Genomic DNA, 18865 nt, shown 5'->3' with positions numbered 1-18865 from the left:
TTGAGGTTAGTCAGGACTTTATTATTCAATATAAAACTAAACTGTTTGTTTCTAATACCGTTTTAAACTGCAAACATGTCTCCCCTGCAATTTTAAAATCATTGACGTTTGTTTTCTATGTTGTTAAGGGAGGGACGCTATTATTGCGCGAACGAAAATCCTCAAGTGCGATTTTGTTTATTTTGTTGCCTGTCTGTTCGATCCTATACTGCCGATATGCAATACACTGGAAGCAAATACGACGGCGAATGGAACAACGAACGGTAACAGATGTAGTTAAATAATGACTGCTATATTTTAACCTTTTTTTCGTTGCAGAATCGAAGGGAAAGGCACATACACTTTCCCAACGGAGACAAAGTATGAAGGCGAGTTAAGAGACGGGATGTTCCATGGCAAAGGGATTCTACATTTTCCTAACGGAAGCAAATATGATGCACAGTGGTGTGAGGGGAGGTAAGGACAGTAAAGCTGTATTGAAAATAATAATAGTAATGAATGTAACTTATTTATTTGCGCATTTGATGTTGCTTTTAAGGGCAAGCCTACACATTGTTCTCAATAGTAAAAATCCTAATGGCCTGGCCACTAATTTCAATTGTTTAACAAGAAGTAGCCAGTATACCATTTTCTCGAATAGAGACGCCACAATAAATATTAATGTTATCTATTAATATCAGACAATAAAATCTTTCATGCAGAGCAGTGACTGGTAAATACACATTTTCCGATGGCTTAGAATACGATATCGATGATTGGGAATACTGTGATGGGTATGACCGGAGATTTTACACCGAAATCTGTAACGGACTTAAACCTGCTGGCCGCTCACAATTAACAAACAGGTAAAACTATCAGTGGTTTTGTTTTACTAAGATAAGTTTGAAGAATTGTACAAACAAAGTTGATTTATTCATTTCACAGGAAACACCTTTTTTTTATATATTTTTTTTATATTTTTTGTACCTTTTGCATGCTGTTGAGTTACCACGTATGTCACATTGTGGGATTTTTATGTATGGCTGATAATTTGGACAACCAATTAGTGACCACTGGGTTGAAGCAATAACAGTTAAGTGGCTCGCACAAGAATACACTGCCCACAATGATAGCAGCATCGAACCGAGTCTTATTTGTTTATAAACGTTCCAAGCACCAACCCCTTCCCAATGGATAGTCATGTTTTTAAACTGGTGTTTTATTCTTAACATTTTAACAGAATTCCACCTCGTGAAATACCAGAAGGACATTACGACTGTGGAGATGGATTTTATAATCCTAAGACTAAAATCATCACAGATTACAACATGAAGTTTCTTAGAAATGCTGGTGAGTAAATATCAAAAGTAACAGTTAAGGGTTAGAGCCAAGAGCCCTAACAAAATATTTTTCTCGTTGACATTGTTAATATATAGTTACACTCATTGATTGATGCAGTAAATGCAATATTTTTAGGTCTGATTGTTTAGATACCTAGCAACAGGATAAAACTGGATTTTTTTATTACACATATTTCCAACCTTAATGTTACTTTGATTTTTATGAGTTTTGGTTGTGCATTTAAGATTGAGAATTGACAGCTATAAATAAATAATATAAACTTCGGTGTTTTTGATATTATAGGTTAAAAACCTTGTTTAAATTTATTGAATTTCTGACTTGTTCCCCAGATGACGACGAACACGCATGGATCATTAAAACTTGTCGCAAAGGTTGGGATGAAATAGTTGGGTACCAACCAAAAATACCTGCCTAATTTATTTGTTTATTTATTTAAATCAATGATTTTATCTTCCGTCCATTATAGAATCATGTGTATATTCATCATTTACTGTGAATCTAGATAGCACTTCATTCAATAAAAGCAGTGTGATTGTGTGTGTTTCTTAGATTTGCTGGTTAAAAACACATATAAGTTTTATACGCAACGATGTGACCTTATCTTGCCATACAGATTGTACATAAATGCAGCCAACAGGTAACAGTGATATTTCCAAATGCAAATTTCAATTAATGAACACCGACATAATGATTGTACAACAATGATAATGTGATTTAACCACACATACTTAATATGATAATCGAATAAAATACGACATAACTTTTAAATATGAAGTTTTAAGTATCATTGAAAAACATGCAACAAGACTAAAAGAAATAGTTTGAATATCTGCAAACAGTCAGTTAAACTGTATCGAGCCTATTTACGAAAACCACTTTCAACTTTGCAATGTTGGCAAACTACAATCGCACCTAATTTAAGACAAGAAAACATTTTGTCTCACTGTGAATCTAGTATTTGAGCATTAACACCAAGTTTGTTCAATACATCTTGTGGCATGCAATACACCGGGTTGATTTGTTTTAATGAGGTTTCCCCCAATAATGATAAACCAGCTATACCAAACAAAGTGTGAAATGGATCCACCTAAAAATAATCCTGTTTTGTACGAAGTAGAATTTATACTAAATAACAAAAAAATTTTTTTGGGAAAAATAAATTTTTTATTGCTTTTTACACACCAACACAATTATATATACACACAACTAACCAATCCACCATATACACACAACTAACCATATCTCCTGGTCTATCAGCGATACCACCAGTCTCATTATCTTGTGAAGCAAGAATGAACATTTTCAACTTGTGTTTATCAATCCAGTGTAGCTTGCCCAGTATTGCTAAGGATGAGAGAACCCACCACGAGTAACAAACATCTGGCAACTTTTCAGGTCTACCATTCAAACCACCTGGTATAAATAAATGCAACTTTTTTATCCTCGCATAAAGGGGCAATGACAGTCGTTATAACACGGTGTTCTGTTTCATACACCTCGTGATTGCTTACAAGTTACCACTTATAAAACTTTTATATTAATAGTTTTATTTTGGGATGTATTACTAACAATTTAGACACCCCATAAGGGTACACTGGGTGGGAGCAATTGCTCGTAAGTGTCATGTCCAAGCACACATTCGCTCACAATTGCTGGTAAATGTGGTAGCAGTGATATACAAGCCACCCTGGGGGATTATTCAAGCCTCATACTCTAGGCTTGAATAATAAATATAGAGACAAATAAAGTTATATTATTATATATATCCACCCGAAACTAACACAGGAAATAATGGTTATATGCTTACCTGATGGTAGTTGTCGTTCACAAAGCCACCACCCCAGTAAACCATCATCAATATGATGAAGTTCACGTAATATTGAAAGCACTCCAACACAGCAGTATATCTGGTTAAACACAATTGTTGTTTTTTGTGCTTTTTTATTTTAGCCAAAATTATTTAATCGGATTTTGTTAAAATCCAGGGTTTTTCAGCTATTTCTTAACTGAAAGCCTAGTACTGGATTGACACTCAAAATCAGGCAACAGGTGTGTAAAACAGAAGACCTATATTGAAATGAGGTTCGTTGCCCTACAAAATTAACTAAATTAAATCCACACCTGTCCAGAGTGCGACTCAGACCCAGGCCTGCATCCGAATCCCCCATCAAAGTTCATACACGACAAAATGAATTCCACGCACTTCTCGATGTTGATGGGGCAGTCACTCCATAAGCGGCCAACTAACGATAGAGCAGCCACAGCACAGAAGGAAAATCTTGTGTCTACTTCTCCCCATTTATCCCCTGCACGCCAGATTAGGGGGGGGGGGTTAGGTTTAATTGATATCTCTAGTTAGCAGTATGTTGGGCTGGATTTTTAAAATGATTTTGTTTAAATACCAAACAGAACATTTGCAATTATGCAATTGGTTGGACTTGATTTTGTCCGTTGCATTTTCGTAGCACCAGATCATCCTGACTGGTCCTGACTGTATTTCTTTACACAAGAATCGTTCAACTCTATGAGCACCAGATCAGGTAAGATTCGCGGAATTTATTACAGTTAAGTTTGAAAGTGTTTAGCTTCCATATCTTAAAATCAGACATGTGCAAATTAAAGCTAAATCTCGATAACCATTTCCTGCTGATAAATTATTGATGTATATTGAAAATAATTTGCCAAACAAAAACACACCTGCCAACAATGGTAGCAGCAACGAGCCTTAAACCTATGGGCTAGCACCAGTGCCAAAAATTCAAGATACAGTAGTGTTGGGGAAGATGGGACGCCTTTTACCTCGATTTTCTCGTCCTATTTAGTAGTAAACAAAGAACATTCAAATAATTATAAAACCGTACCCTCACGACCTCGATAGACCGTTGTTATTTGTTTAAAACACGATCAGGATGTTTTAATATTATGTGCTAAAGGTGTCCCATCTTCCCCCACCCTACTATATATAAAAAATTCCACAAATCATTTATATGCCCGACAGCTAAACAGTTAATGCTGTTGATGATTAAACAGAAACATTTATTATTCACTCACCAGAAAACGAACCATCCTTATTTTGTAAACCAGCAATAAATGCAACAGCTTTGTCAATGTGGATTTTGTCCAATTTATCCAACATACATAACACCTGTATTAAAGATGACAGAATTATTTTATAATAAAATACTAAAGTATCATTCCAAGATTTTTAATGTTAAAGTTGGATATTTTTGTAATGTTGAAAGTGAATTTATGTGGGTGAGTGTCTATAAACTGGCTTAGTGGGGTCTGAATGGTAGCACTCTGGGTGTTGGGGTAATACACAAATTTTGATTTTATTAGTATGCCCCTTTAATGAAACATTTTAAAATCTAAAGGTAACTATAAACATGATGAAACTGGTTTTAACCTGTACAGCACTCAATGTATACAATATACTTGGATCATGGGCGGGTGCTGGACCAAAACCACCACATTCTTTCTGACACGAAACAACAAACTCAACAATTTCATTTTCGTTCATTCTGCAGGTAAAACATAGTTTAAAATTATCCATATATTTAATTACATGAAAATAAGGTTTAACTTATAGCAATATCTTTAATGAAAAAACAAAACTATGACAAATTTAATGGGCATCATATGATAGTATGAAAACTGCTGGATTTAATTTTTTTTTAGTGTGAATAAATTAAACAATACATAATACTAAAACCCAGAAAATGATATATGCACCACAATTACCTGTTTCTACTATGCATAAGATCCACAGCAGTCAAGCCCCAATAAATGCCACTCAGTCTTAAATATTCCGTCATGCAATATTCATAATCCTCCTTGTTTGCTCCATACGCAGCAATATATTCAATGTGTTTCTCCAATAAGAATGTTTGTGGCGCGTCTTCCTTTAATGCGACATCTTTCACAACAGAGCCCTGTAACAACATTATGGTACAAAACTTATTCCTTTAAAAAGACAAAATAAAATCAAGTACAAAAGTAACATACTGCACATGCTACCTTGTAAGTGGGCACGAGGTGTACGAAACATAACACCAGTGTTATAACGAATGTCGGTTTTTTCATCAACACAAGGATAAAGCAAGTTACATTAATTCAATTAAATTTATGGTACAAAACATCTACATTTCTAGGTTAATAATAACTACCATAATATCTGAGTCTTGACTTTTCAACTGATGTTCAGATTCTTCATACAAATATTTTACATTTTTTTCAGACACCTAGTCATCAATCATCTAAAATTCTAACAAATAGTTAATAATATTTGCATGTAAAGATTTCTGGACCAAGTATGGTTTATTCTTGGTCATTAAACTAGAACCTCACTCATACAGAAACTAAACAATTTCATTTGCTTGAGATTAGGAAAATAACATTACACACATACCTACATACATCTGATACTTAAACCCACAAAACTATAAACACTTTTGATGAGAATAATATCTACAAACCAGTGAAAAAAATCTGAACATCTTCTGTTGAAAATATAGTAGGGTGGGAGAAGATGGGACAATTTTTGACTGTATTTACTCGTCCCATTTAGTAGTAAACAAAAAACATTCAAAGAATTATAAAACCGTATCCTCGCGACTCCCATGGACCGGTGTTAAATGTTTTAAACACGATCAGGATATTTGATTATTTTGTGTTTAAGGTATCCCATCTTCCCCCACCCTACTGTATATATCTAAACCCTGGGACTGGATCACTGCTATGTTTTATTTTCTGGAGTCGGATATTGAGTTTCAGCTCCAGAGGGAAGGGATGCCAAACCCTTTCACAGTCATTAGATGCCTGCGCTGTACCCTAGTGATTCAAACTCTTTTAAAGATTACAAACAATCTAATCATTACTTTAAAATTAAGTAAATTTCTTTCTGTGTCTAACTTGCCAATTTTTTCTTGTATGCCAACTAAAATAAAATTTCATGATTGTTTTAATGCCCAAATTTATAAAAGGCCTCCTAACACAGCAATTTTCTTGAAACAGAAAATGAAAACAGGATATGTTTTATTGGTATGATTCTGATGACGGGTTACAAACCTACGACAGCGAAGCGAGTGTCATATGTTTAACTTTGCCTGTATAAGAAACCAGTTGGTGGCATATAAATCGAGGTATTGTACAGTGAATAAGTTTAACTGCGGGAAAAATGTCATTTATGGATAAAGTCGTTTAGATCTGGTACTATCAAAGTATTTTGGGAGTTGAATTACACCATTACACCATCGTTATCTTTGTATCTGCACTTGAAATTAAATTTAACATCAGTTTTAACAGTGATATGAGATTTATGATAGAAAAGTTTGGATAAAGTTTGGATCTTATGATAGTTTTGTAATGCATGCAGAGATATTGTTTCTTTTCTAGATCTATTGTAAAACGAAAACGATCAACATACTAATTATATAAAAGGAGTTAAAATTAATATAGTCACACAAATATGGTAATAAATAGAAGAGATAAACTGCAAATTCTGTACAAACGACAATTAGATTAATCATGGCCACAACGCACATTTCTGACACCCCAAAAAAACTTACGATATTTTAATTTTTCCAAGAGATGAGTATGAGTTAAGGGATAGTGCAGAGTGCTGTACAAATTCACCATACACTTTAATACTGGGTAAGTGTCTGCGCAGGGGCCAGATACACTTTAAGAAAAGATGCAACAAGTAATTTACACGCTATTTACAAAACAATCTAAACTGAAATAACTGACAATGTGGTCTAAAAATGAAAAAATATACATTCAATATAAAGAACTGCAGACAAGAGTATTCACATCTGGTCTGTGCTGCAGAAACAGACATGCCTTATCATAAAGACAGCTTAGCAGCGATAAGAATATGTTTATGGTCACAGCTGTTTCTGATGTTTGCAGCTTGATTTGAAATGATGTAGAAAGTGTTTGCGTGCTTCTGCTTGACTGGTTTATGTAAAAATGGAAAGATAGATGTAAGTATAAACATTTGTAATGTAATGAAAGTAATATAATATGCTGTTGAATCCAAACTATGAAGAAATAGTAGGTGTGGGACCAGGTTACAAACTTATACCCACAAATTTTAACCAGTTTGATGTCAAAAGTACTTTATATTTTTCATATTAATAAGAAGCTTTCTACACATTTTTAATAGTTTGCAGAAGTTTTAAATTTTTTACAATATTTTAAAAATCACAGTTTGAAGTAAGATCAATCCACTTTATACTTTGCACCAATATATATCATATATTTGACATGTTTAACTGTGAAGCCATATTTTTCTTTTTGGTTTCTTGTTCGGATCTAGTAGGCAGTTATTAGCAAATTGAATTGGGATAAATTGCACTGCTGCAAGGAGCGTTTTGCTCAAAATCATCACAGGAATGGGTTGTTGCTCGACTGCATACCCACTGCCCCACTTGCAGGCATAGTGTTTGGAATACCAGCCATCATGCCAGGCTGTTGCTGCATTCCCATCATCCCTGGGTTCATAGGCATACCACCACTCATGACTGGCATACCATACGAAGGTGGGGCAACTGAGGGGTAACCATAGGGGTTTACTGCAGGTTGGCTTTGCATTGGCATCATGTTGGCTACAGGTATCGTTTGTGGCATGATCGTTGTACCCATAGCAGGGCCTGGAGTTCCATTTAAACCTTTCATCTGGTTTAAAGATGGCGAAACCTGCGCTGGTTGATGGTAAGGTGAAGTTGAGGACAAAAATGGATTCACGGGTTGTTGTTGCGTGGGGGGGCGAGTAACGAGGCTGTCAAGGTTTACGAGGTCAGATGCGCCCCCTAAGAAATCCATGGCACTTTTCTTTGGTTTAATTGGCTCAGTTGTTGATGTGGTGGGGTTGGTTTGGAGGGAGTTGTCAAGTGATGTGAAATCAAATGGTTGGTTGGAGGTTGAAATTGGCATCGACATCGGATCAAAGACTTTTACACCTCCCACAGGAGCAGTAGAGGTGGAGGTGTCCAAGGATGCAAAAGGATCAAAAGATGCAGATTGATCAATCTGAAATTAAAAAAGAAATGAAAAATTATTTTAGAAATAAAAATAAATTCTTACAAAAAAGTTCCCAAAAGTGTTTTCTCTGTTAAAACATATAAATGGAAAAATGTTATACATGTAATAAAAGAAAATGCGGGTTTGTTATCTTTACTTTAGTTTGAGGTGGGTTAGCCCATGGATCACTCTGCTGTGTATTGGTTGCACCAAGCGCCCATGGATCAGCAGCAGGTGCAACGTTAACTGCAGGAGCATTTGTTGGTATCGCCCATGGATCTGTTGAGCTTGGTTGGTTGTTTATTGACGCGAATGGATCAACTGGGGCAGCGCGTGCAGTCTCTGGTGAACCTAAAATTTAAATATTTAAATTGAAATTGAAGAAATGGCACTGGCATTTCTAAAATTTTGCAAAGGGGGGAGAAGGGCGCTACAAACATATTTAAAAACCTTTCTTTACACTGCGCAGGAAAACCAGATGTGTGGTGAAATGTGTCGCATTATCATCCCATGAATTATTTTCCAGATCCCTAAAAAACCCTGGTTTGGGCATGACTTTTTAAAATACAAGAGAGACAGGGATATAGATGCCTTTTTCTAGGACACAAATCGAACTTTCTTTTGTGTAATAATTAATATATTGAATAAAATTGACGGGTTGGCCTGCCTACCCTGCCACCCCAAGTTTGGTGCCTACTGCCTATGCAACAATATTCATACGAACCAAAGCCATACACCAGGAAGTAGGGACAAAATAATATTGTATTTATATTGATCCACAAATCTCTTGAGAGATTGTGGTGAATTAACAAAGAAATGTTCATTTTGATAACTAGGAGTTGATTCCATTCATTTCAAAGAAGCTTATTGACACTTTATGCATAACTCCCAAAGTCCCATGCTCAAGATTCATACAGACCTACATAAAGTACTTAACAAATACAAACACACTAAAAGATCTTGGCAAAAAAACAAACATTAAAGTTTGGCCCATAATCTTGGTTCCTTGTTAACTCAATTCCTTAATAAATGACCCAATCGACCACTCAGCCCAATTTTCAGCCGAGTGCTGAGCCTAAAAAAAGGGATGCCCAGACATGAGCTTTTAAGCGCGGGCTCCGCACAACCTTATAACAAACACATTAAAATTTGGCCCAGACCTGGGTTTCTCATATGTTAACCCATTCACTTAATGGATGACCTACCTCCCCAAGGGTCCTTGAGTGACTGAGCGGCCGCTGTAAGGTCTACAAGGTTGGACTTGGGAGCAGGGGTGTCGTTTTTTTTAACGCTCTCGGACAAAGCCAACTCTAACCTGACATTATCACTTTCAGCTTTCTGTGAAAAATGATGCAATTTTAGATGTTTTGTAGCAAGCTAAAGGATAGGCGCCAAACCTGGGGTTGCAGGGTAGGCAGACCAACATAGGAATTTTACATACATTAATTAGTAAACAATAGAACCAATCAGTTATATTTGTTTTATAGGAATGTGTGTTTAACTATCCCTGCATCTCTTGCATTAAAAAGTTAGCACCTATCTATAGTTGAAGATCTTAAAAATATTCAAGTAAATACACTATTTTACCCTGCTGAACAAACAATAAATCATATTAAAATAACAGTTAAAAACAAGCTAAATCAAATGGTTACAAAACACACAACACACCTAGCTATTTATAAGCTTAATGTGGGTGGTAATGGTAAACACAGATTGCAAACAGCCCTATAGTAAATACATTCATACATCAGAAACAATGGCTTCATTTCATTAAGAAAATAAAAAATCAATAACATTGGACAAGCAAGATTACTAGCAATTGCATTAATAGATCTTAGAGCACCATTGGTGAAGTGGGAATTACATTGTCTGTTGTCTATGCCTATTATAGTAGTTTCTATATTTCTATGCTTATATTTCTTAGTATTTCTTAGTATTTCTATAGGCCCATTTCCTGGTGGTAAAACAGCCTATTGATTTTCTAAATCTGGTATATTTATTAATCTAAATTGTTATTAAATTGAAAAAATCAGCATCCATTGTATAATAACAATATGACGAATCTGCCAAACCTTTTTGTCAGTTTCTGCTTCCTCTTTACTCATGGAGAGGGCGATCTGAAGCTGTAGTTCTTCTTCTCCAGCAGTTTGTGGTCGAGCCTGTTAAGAACAGTCTTGTAGTAAACAACTAAAATGATGGGTTAGGGCACATTCGTACATTGGTACATATATACTGTTAAACTTTTTAGCTCAGCTTGTTTGTATACACCCCAACAAAAAAGCTGCAGGTACATCCAAACATGGGTAACCTAATCGAAAGTGTATATTTTCACGTTTCATGTATATTTTAGCTCTGATTGTTTGTTAGGTCTAACAGCCGGGGGAACAAGCTGTTTTAGGAGAAACTGGAGCGGTGCTGCTTAATATATTATGAAGTCACGCCCTAAACTAAGGAAACATTTATATGTCATCCCTAATGTTATGCTCATGGCCTCATGGTAGGTAATGGGCCAACTTAGGTTCTGGCAGAAATCCCAGATCTCATGACACCATACAATAGTTAAGAACTTCTAAAATAGGTATTTTTAGATTAATTCAGAGTTGGTTAAAAGAGCAAAGTGTACAGTGCATGCTATGAAGAAAGAACTTCCTTGTAATAGTTTCTTTGTATAGCTATTGTGGTGACTATGTTACTATGTAAATAAGGCGGTTTCAACAACAGCCTAAATAGGAAGTTAAGATATACGAATATGTGGGGAAACTATTAATGATAAAAACTAGAAATATATTCTCATGAGTCAAATAGAGTGGGTTATATTCAGACTTTTCCGTTATTAGCATGATGAGTCAAACATGAGTGATATCAATAGATTTTTATTCTCCCACACGTTCCAGACAAACCAAACACACAATACCGAGTGTGTTCAAAATACACGGTAACTTCGGCCTACCTGTTCTATATCTAAACCTAGTTTAGCGGCGTTTCGGTTGCTGTTGCTTGGCTGGAATTCTGGAGTGCCTCGTTGTTTTGGAGTGCTGCTACCGTGACCATAGACAACCTAACAATTCATTAGAGTTATGTTTACTTTATCAAGGTGTATCTATGCCCACATAGCAACACTTGCTGATTAATTTTTAAAAAATCGATAAATAAACATTATAATACGAAAATACGGTTTGTTATTATTTAGATTTCCCATAAAAATTATAACATTTTTTTTATAAAAGACAAATTATAAGATATCACTCATTTTCTTAATACTTTAAATTAATAATTAATAAAATTCTACATAAAATATTTTTTAACTTCATTAAATTAGATGTATATTTCAGAACTGTAATAATGCGTTAAAAGCATAGCATTTCCTAATTATATGCCCCATTTAGTAGTTTAATATGAAAGATGCAATGTACGCATAAAGGTCTGTGGTTAAGATTAGTAGAAAGTCACCTTGTGATTGCTTCCTATGCCAGTGGTGGCCTGTGCAAACCTCTCTTTAGCTTTCATGGCTCGTTCTCGCTCGGTTTTTAACCTTTCGTCATCTTTTAAAAGGTTTACGAGTTGTTTGGATTTCTCTCTCACATTGGATCCCTTGGAAATATCAAAACATTAATAATTAAGTAACCCTTGCTGTGATGAGAAAGTTCTTGTTGTAGCACCGGTATTTTTGACATTCTAGTCAATCTAGCACAACATATAAGTTCATGATAAATAACTGCAACAAAGGAATGACCCATAAGCTGAAAATATCACCAACAGCATGATATTGCAGATATAGCCTTTAACATACAAGTTAAAGTCAAATGTTACACAAGGGAATTGCACCATTTAACAGATCAATAAACAGAGCTGTCAAAGGCATTACCTGGTCTTTAACATCACGATCAATAAACTGGAAATCTTTCAATGTTTGAATGGCAAATATGTTCTCTTTACACTGCTGGGCAACACGTTCCGAACCAGTTTTAATCAGATAATCAAGCAGAACAAGTGACTTGTACACATGACGCCAGTTCTTGCCGTGGTCGTTTACTCGCTTCCAAATCATTGTCATAATTTCAGAAAATTGGACGACATTGTACGTCATGTCTGAGATCTCGGACATTAGGGAGCTTGAGGGTCCCCACGGGTCGTTTGAGGTCGCTTCTCTGACTTTTATCTCCGCATCAGAGTAGTTCCTAACCACGTTAAGAACGTTTCGCCGGACAGACATTGTTAGAATAACTAAGTTGATGAACTGTACACTAAACGATATTTGCTCTAAATAAAAAAAAACAATATTAAATTACTATTATTCTACTTGTTAATTTAGTGCTATTTAAAGCCAATAATTTCTGGAAATAGATCTTATTATCTTTCTACCTTCGGGGAACCAACAGGCTTCAAATCTGTTAAGGTCCATGTGGTAGTATCCCAGTTGGGATAATGGTCCAACTTTGGTTGAAATCTTAATTCCTATTTAGTGACACACTGCAGGACCTCACCCAGGCAAAACAGAGTCATTTTGTTTTCTAGCAAAATACCATTCAAAATAGCCTAGTTTTAGTTGATAGCTCAATGAGTGATTCATTATTTATGAAGACGGCAATTGAAAATGACTTGTTTATAGGAGTTTTTTATGTTTCTTAACCAACAGACTAGATTTTTAGATGAGTTCAGACTTTTAATGATTTAATATAAAAGGAATATATTGGTTAACAAACACATTATGAAAGGTTATACGGGCCTGTTATTTAACTCATGAACTTTAAACTTAATGAGTAGTAGTAGTACACACAGCTTTTTGTTAAACTAGCTGACCTTCTAAAACATTTTACAAATAAAATTGCCACAGTCAAAGATATAATTATTTGAAGAAACTAATAAGTCAAGCAAAATTTTTATTTGTTTATTTAGATTTTAGTTGATAATGGTTTACATTAACTTTTTAATATAAACATATTTATTTCAAAACCATCCGCATATACTATAATTACCTTGCAATTTGAATAGTAAACATAAGAATTAAAACATATCTCATTTTTCATGTACAAGCACTTTCACAATATACTCAGTATCTCATATTATATAGGCTATATAATGAATGTATTAACATACAACAACAAATAGCATCCAACAAATTCTTTTAATTACCGCAAGCCCACAAAAATAAAGCCCTTCATCTAATCTATAACATATGTTTAATAAATTGATATGGTTTCTGTCATATGTTCTCAAATGCCATTATACCCACTTTTCATGAACCATATGAAGCAGTTTGCCACTCATAAAAGCGATTTATTTAAATGTTTATTTACAAAATAAAAAAAAAACTGGCGTATTCAAACGTTATTAAAACTTACCACTATAAATACGAATTTTAATTCTGTAAATATATACGTATTCTCATCAAAACATACTACGATATTTTAATAATTTCTGTTTAAGTTACCTTATTTAAAACGTTCCAAATTCTACTATTTATTGTACAGAAGCAAAAGTATTGTATTAGCCGTAAACTCCCTCATACATAACTATTTTATAATTCAAGTGAAGCTGAAACAGATGCAACATCGGTTTGTCAGTCATTTTAATTTTCATTTTTAAAATGCGCCAAATACAAATATGAAAATATAAAAAGCTCAAAGCAAACGAAACGACCATAAACGTTATTTGTTAGGACATATAAACCAACTATTCCTATTTTGAAATCATAAAAATACCGATTATTAATAAGTTTGTATAAAAAGAATCTGCCATGAAGCGTTCGTCTCATCCCTTTTAAAGTTAAAGCAACGCAATCAAGGTAATTATTATTTTTTCATTTTGCGGGGGTCATTAAAAAAATAATATAAAAGGATTACAGCATCCAAACATACAACAAACAACTTATAGCTGGACATCATCGTTATAAATATATATAAATGAAATTATAACAAAAACACAATTGCCTAGTTTTGTGAAGTTTCAAGGGTGATTACTTGAGGTAGATTCAAAATTACCCAACGACATAAACTCTTGACAATAAAAATAAACATATCAAAATCCAACAGTAGCATTCACATAGATTGTTCATTAACTTTCGTTGTCGATTGGAGCTGCCAAGGAAAAATCAAGGGCAGCAAACACTGAAAATTCCAACCGGAGCAAATTCGACTTGCTTGTCTTGAATGAATGCTCTAGTGACTGAAAAAAAATATTTTGGTTAAATAATGCACACGGCTATTTTATTTGCATGACAAGACAATGATGGCTATTATAACATGGGTGTTCTATTTCACAGATCTTGTGCCTGCTTACCAGTTACCACATGTGTAACTGTGTGTATAATAGTTTTTTTATATCTTACCGAGAGTAAATTAGCTACAGATCCCATCATTAAGTCACCATGAACTTTTGCAGAGATAAGTAAACACACAGCAGCAATATGATGACGATTGGACTTGCTAATCATATAATTAAACAAAAGTCTTTCAAAATATGCCTTTGCGCACGCAAGAACCCCAGTTTGAAGTCCAAATATTTTCGCTGTTCTTAGCATTTGCCTCTCCAATGATCTAACTTTAGACAAGGTAACAGCAACCTGGAACAAAACTTAACAATCAGTATGTGGATCATTCAAGTACATATGTTATTTCCAAAGGGGCTGTGAAAATAAGTTAAACAGTCACATAAAGATAATAATACAAAACCTGACTGACCTGAGGAAAAGCTTCTTTAAACTTAAGGTTTAGGTCACGCTTCAGATCACTGGGTTTCGTGTACTTGATAAAACTAACCTAATAAAACAGTAATTTTAAAGTCATTTCTCTTTAAAAGTGGTTTTTTCAAATTTGTTTAGAAAGTAACAGCATGTTTTTTCAAATAATGGACTGCAGTTGGCACAACGGAATATTCCGTTTGCTTACCAAGTGACTTTTAAAAGTAAGAACTACCCGATGTTTCCCAGACGTCCATTCAGAGCTTTGTAAGTTCACTCCTTCTGCAACAAAAGAAAATTCATATTTTTGCAACCAGTCTAAAGTAAATGCTGAGTATGTGTAAAAAGGGTCACTTAAATTATAACACAACATATTTTAATACATAATCTAGATGACTACAATTTGTTTTTTTTTATTATATATTTTATTATAAATTTGGCCAAACTTTTCTAGCAGCAAGAAACAACCAACTAACACTTCTTACCTGGTAAAGATATAGTTGGACTAAGAAGATGTTTATAAGAGACCTGGAAACAAACACAACATAATAAAACCAACAACACCTTAGCATTAAATTAAGTATTTACCACATTCTTGTCTGAAGGCAAAATATTTGACCCAGAAGTAATTTTCCCATGATCTGTGTAATCATGCTGGGGTAAGATTTGGTTCTTGCTTTCATGGCTCGCACTGTAATAAAACACAAATATATTACAGGTCTTTCAATAGTAGGAAAACCAAACTTGAAAAAATAAACAAATATGGATTAGGTGTGAATTCAATATGTTATAATATTTATATATAGTCAGATAAAAACATAGACAATGTATTTAAAGTATATAAACCCACTGCAACTCAAAATTCTTCATATAAAAGTTAGAAATTTATATATATATAAATTTATAAAAATTATTACACCTTTTATGCATATACTATATACACACATATAAATTGCCGATTCCTAATAAGTAATCAATTGATAATAAAAAATGTAAAACATCAGAAATCTCACCCTTTTAACTTTTGAAGGTGTTTTCCATACTGTATCACAGAGTATATCGCGCATGGGTTGTTGTGTGGTGGAGAGACAAGCAGAACTCTGCAATTAAAATATTTAATTCTATATCAATATATTGTTATGCATATGACAATATAGTATTAACCAAATTAACATTTTATTAACAAATTACTAGCATTGGGTGTTTAAAAGCAAGGATATGGCATGATAGACAGGTCAACAAGTATGCATTTAATAATGAATAAAAACTAAAACATCATATTTATTTATATATTTATACATATTATCCAATCATATCTACATAGTATAAATAAAGCATAGTATAAATAAAGCATAGTATAAATAAAGCATAGTATAAATAAAGCATAGTATAAATAAAGCATAGTATAAATAAAGCCCATTCAAAAAGGCCCCGAAATAAACCTTTTCTAATTGTTGTGTGCAGTTTATAATCATAAACTTAACCAGCTTCCAATCACTGGCATTCTCTTAATAAAGTAACATCTGATTGTTCAGTTTTATAAACCATCTCACCTGTTATGCAACATCATATTGGTTGTAACGTTCTTCAGTTTTGTTACAAAGTTTTTTCGATGACTTCGGTGTGATTGCCACTGCCTTGAACTGGAAGGAATGCCCATCAGTATGTTGCCGCCACTCAAGGGCCCTACATTATATATGAATGAATGAAACTTATTTATTCTTATGTGGCGCGACAACAACAGTTGTTATAACATGGGTGTTTAGTTTATACACCTGTAAAAATTGTATTCTTTCAGATATAATTTGTCTAAAATGGCATCATCATTTTTTTAAAAATAAAGTCTGACAAATTTAAACAGAATCTGTTAAAATAATGAATGAGCCTAAAGGTGTTTTAAGCAATAGACATTATAGTCTTTTAAATTACCCAAAGTTTTCGTTTAAAATGTATAGATAGTTTGGGAGGCTTTGATATAATAACACAATAGCCATACTTTTTCTGGTTTCTTTATTACCAGATGCCTTTTCGTAATTCGAAACGGAGCGCTTGTAGTGGTATGAACCTTGAAACCTGTTGTTGCGAATAGTATTCTTAGATCTTGTGTCTTACATTCCAAACACATACGTGATACAAAGTTCCGTATCACAAAAATACAACTTGTTAGATTGCAAAAACTTTGCAAACATCATGAATATCATAAAATTTTGTTCACAGGAAAAGTGAAGCATATTACTCAGTCTAAAATAAACTACCTTTTTTATACCAAATGAGCCAATGGAAGATTACTTATGTTATGCCCAGTAGCAGAAGTAACAGAATATATTATCACATTACATTTCCCACCTTAAATACCTGGCGGCCCAATCATCTGTTTTATCCTTCCTGGCTTCTTGTTCAAAGGAATTCGTTGAATTGATAGAATCATTAAAAGAATCTGAACGAAAAAAAATTATATAAAGATATATAATTTGGTAGCCTAATATATATATAAATATTAAACAGTAAACCTTGTTTTTTAAAGATGTTTTTTGCCAAGTTTACATTTGTATTCCGCAAAGTTTCTGTTTTATACTGTGTGAATGAGGTCACAGTCGTTATAACACAGGTGTTCTGTTTCATACACCTCGTGCTCGCTTACAAGTTACCATGTATGTAACCTATTTATCCTCACATTGCGGGGCAACGACAGTCGTTATAACACAGGTGTTTTGTTGCATACACTTTATACCTGCTTGCAAGTTACCACATGTGTAAATTTTTGGTAATTATTGTTGTATAGGTTTGCGTTGGAAGATTGAAACTTAGAAAATTTTCCAAACAGGATAGGACAATAACAGTTACTATTTCAAACCAATATTAATCACATAAAGACTTGTTTACTGCAGCAAAATAAATATAATAAATTTTAAATGAGAAAACCTTCTGATATATTGTTTGTTGAATCTAAATTTAGCTCACTGTTCAGATGGCACTTCAAAGCAGAGTTTAAACTCAAGGGTATATCTGAAAATAATAAAAACTCCATAAATATACGTAAACTGCTTAAAGTTTAATGAAAGTAATCTGTACCTGTTAGAAACATGAGCGCACGTTGGTCAGTAACGTCTTCGTTTTCCTGCTCCATGTTCGACGTCGTTGTATAACATACAAACTAAAGCCACACAAATCTTCTATACTGTCCTATCGCTTATAGCAATTGTCCTAACGCCCCTACAATAATGATGTCCGTCTGTCTTTTCCGGTCCTACTAAAACACGCCCGGCGGGGCCCGGTGGGGCCCGGTGGAAAAAAATATACTAAAACACGCCCGGTGCGGGGCCCGGTGGGGCCCGGTGGGACCCGGTGAGGACCCGGTGTTACGAGTCATACTAAAACACGCCCGGTGGGGGGCCCGGAGAGTATTTCTTGAAAAGGGAGCTTTCCCTATTCAAGATCCACCAAAATGTGATGCGTGTATTCAGATTTTTAGCCTAATGAGACCCCCGAGTTGAGTTTTTTGAAAATTAACTTTGATTATGGATGTACGAAGTTTGTTTCGTTGTACACTTACATAATGAACTGTATTTTTAGCAAAAGTTTATTCGTTGAATTTTGTTAATAGGGGGTGGGGTAAGATAGGACACCTTTTTATTCTATTTCTCGTCCCATTTGGTAGTAAGCAAAGAACATTCAAAGAATTATAAAACTATGTCCTCACGACTTCCATAGACTGTTGTTAATTGTTTAAAACACGATCAGGATATTTAAATATTATAGTAGGACGGGGGGAGACGGGGCACCTTTAGCACATAAGATCCAAATTTTCTGTTCGTGTTTTAA

General features: G+C 34.2%; 4 protein-coding genes across 5 annotated transcripts; 1 reads left to right on the top strand and 3 right to left on the bottom strand.

Annotated features, from left to right (window-relative positions):
- The first annotated feature begins 116 nt into the window (after positions 1 to 116).
- Positions 117 to 1878, top strand: LOC100175073 (MORN repeat-containing protein 5-like). The gene is made up of 5 exons (XM_002130480.5): positions 117 to 263; positions 319 to 456; positions 702 to 845; positions 1220 to 1329; positions 1671 to 1878. Exons 1-5 carry the CDS (start codon positions 118 to 120, stop codon positions 1754 to 1756), a joined length of 624 nt encoding a protein of 207 aa, XP_002130516.2. The 5' UTR covers position 117; the 3' UTR covers positions 1757 to 1878.
- LOC100177402 (geranylgeranyl transferase type-2 subunit beta) lies at positions 1760 to 5627 on the bottom strand. The gene is made up of 8 exons (XM_002130443.4): positions 5508 to 5627; positions 5083 to 5273; positions 4748 to 4862; positions 4393 to 4486; positions 3463 to 3647; positions 3149 to 3248; positions 2579 to 2754; positions 1760 to 2428 (listed from the first exon to the last, which is right to left on the bottom strand). Exons 1-8 carry the CDS (start codon positions 5508 to 5510, stop codon positions 2282 to 2284), a joined length of 1011 nt encoding a protein of 336 aa, XP_002130479.1. The 5' UTR covers positions 5511 to 5627; the 3' UTR covers positions 1760 to 2281.
- Positions 5628 to 6358: 731 nt separating this feature from the next.
- On the bottom strand, positions 6359 to 12640 carry LOC100179747 (epsin-2; the record flags this gene model as incomplete). Its single annotated transcript, XM_002130323.3, has 7 exons — positions 6359 to 8373; positions 8522 to 8715; positions 9570 to 9702; positions 10437 to 10523; positions 11315 to 11422; positions 11815 to 11955; positions 12230 to 12640. Coding segments are annotated over 7 exons (1719 nt in total), but the record flags the coding sequence as incomplete, so codon positions are not given.
- A 1309-nt stretch (positions 12641 to 13949) lies between these two features.
- Positions 13950 to 18316, bottom strand: LOC100182080 (CDK5 and ABL1 enzyme substrate 2). Of its 2 annotated transcripts, none has more exons than XM_026835977.1 (12): positions 18116 to 18316; positions 17966 to 18049; positions 17399 to 17480; positions 17040 to 17116; positions 16597 to 16729; positions 16057 to 16143; positions 15632 to 15734; positions 15529 to 15571; positions 15252 to 15325; positions 15045 to 15122; positions 14693 to 14926; positions 13950 to 14529 (listed from the first exon to the last, which is right to left on the bottom strand). In XM_026835977.1, exons 1-12 carry the CDS (start codon positions 18168 to 18170, stop codon positions 14419 to 14421), a joined length of 1161 nt encoding a protein of 386 aa, XP_026691778.1. In that variant the 5' UTR covers positions 18171 to 18316; the 3' UTR covers positions 13950 to 14418. The 2 variants fall into 2 exon arrangements, with proteins under 2 accessions (XP_026691778.1, XP_026691777.1); XM_026835976.1 differs by having other exon boundaries at positions 17390 to 17480; positions 18116 to 18315.
- Positions 18317 to 18865: the final 549 nt, after the last annotated feature.

This window comes from Ciona intestinalis, chromosome 9, assembly GCF_000224145.3.
Source record: "Ciona intestinalis chromosome 9, KH, whole genome shotgun sequence".
Taxonomy (NCBI): Eukaryota; Metazoa; Chordata; class Ascidiacea; order Phlebobranchia; family Cionidae; genus Ciona; species Ciona intestinalis.
Note: the sequence above shows the minus strand (reverse complement) of the source record. Positions and strands in the feature narration are given on the sequence as shown.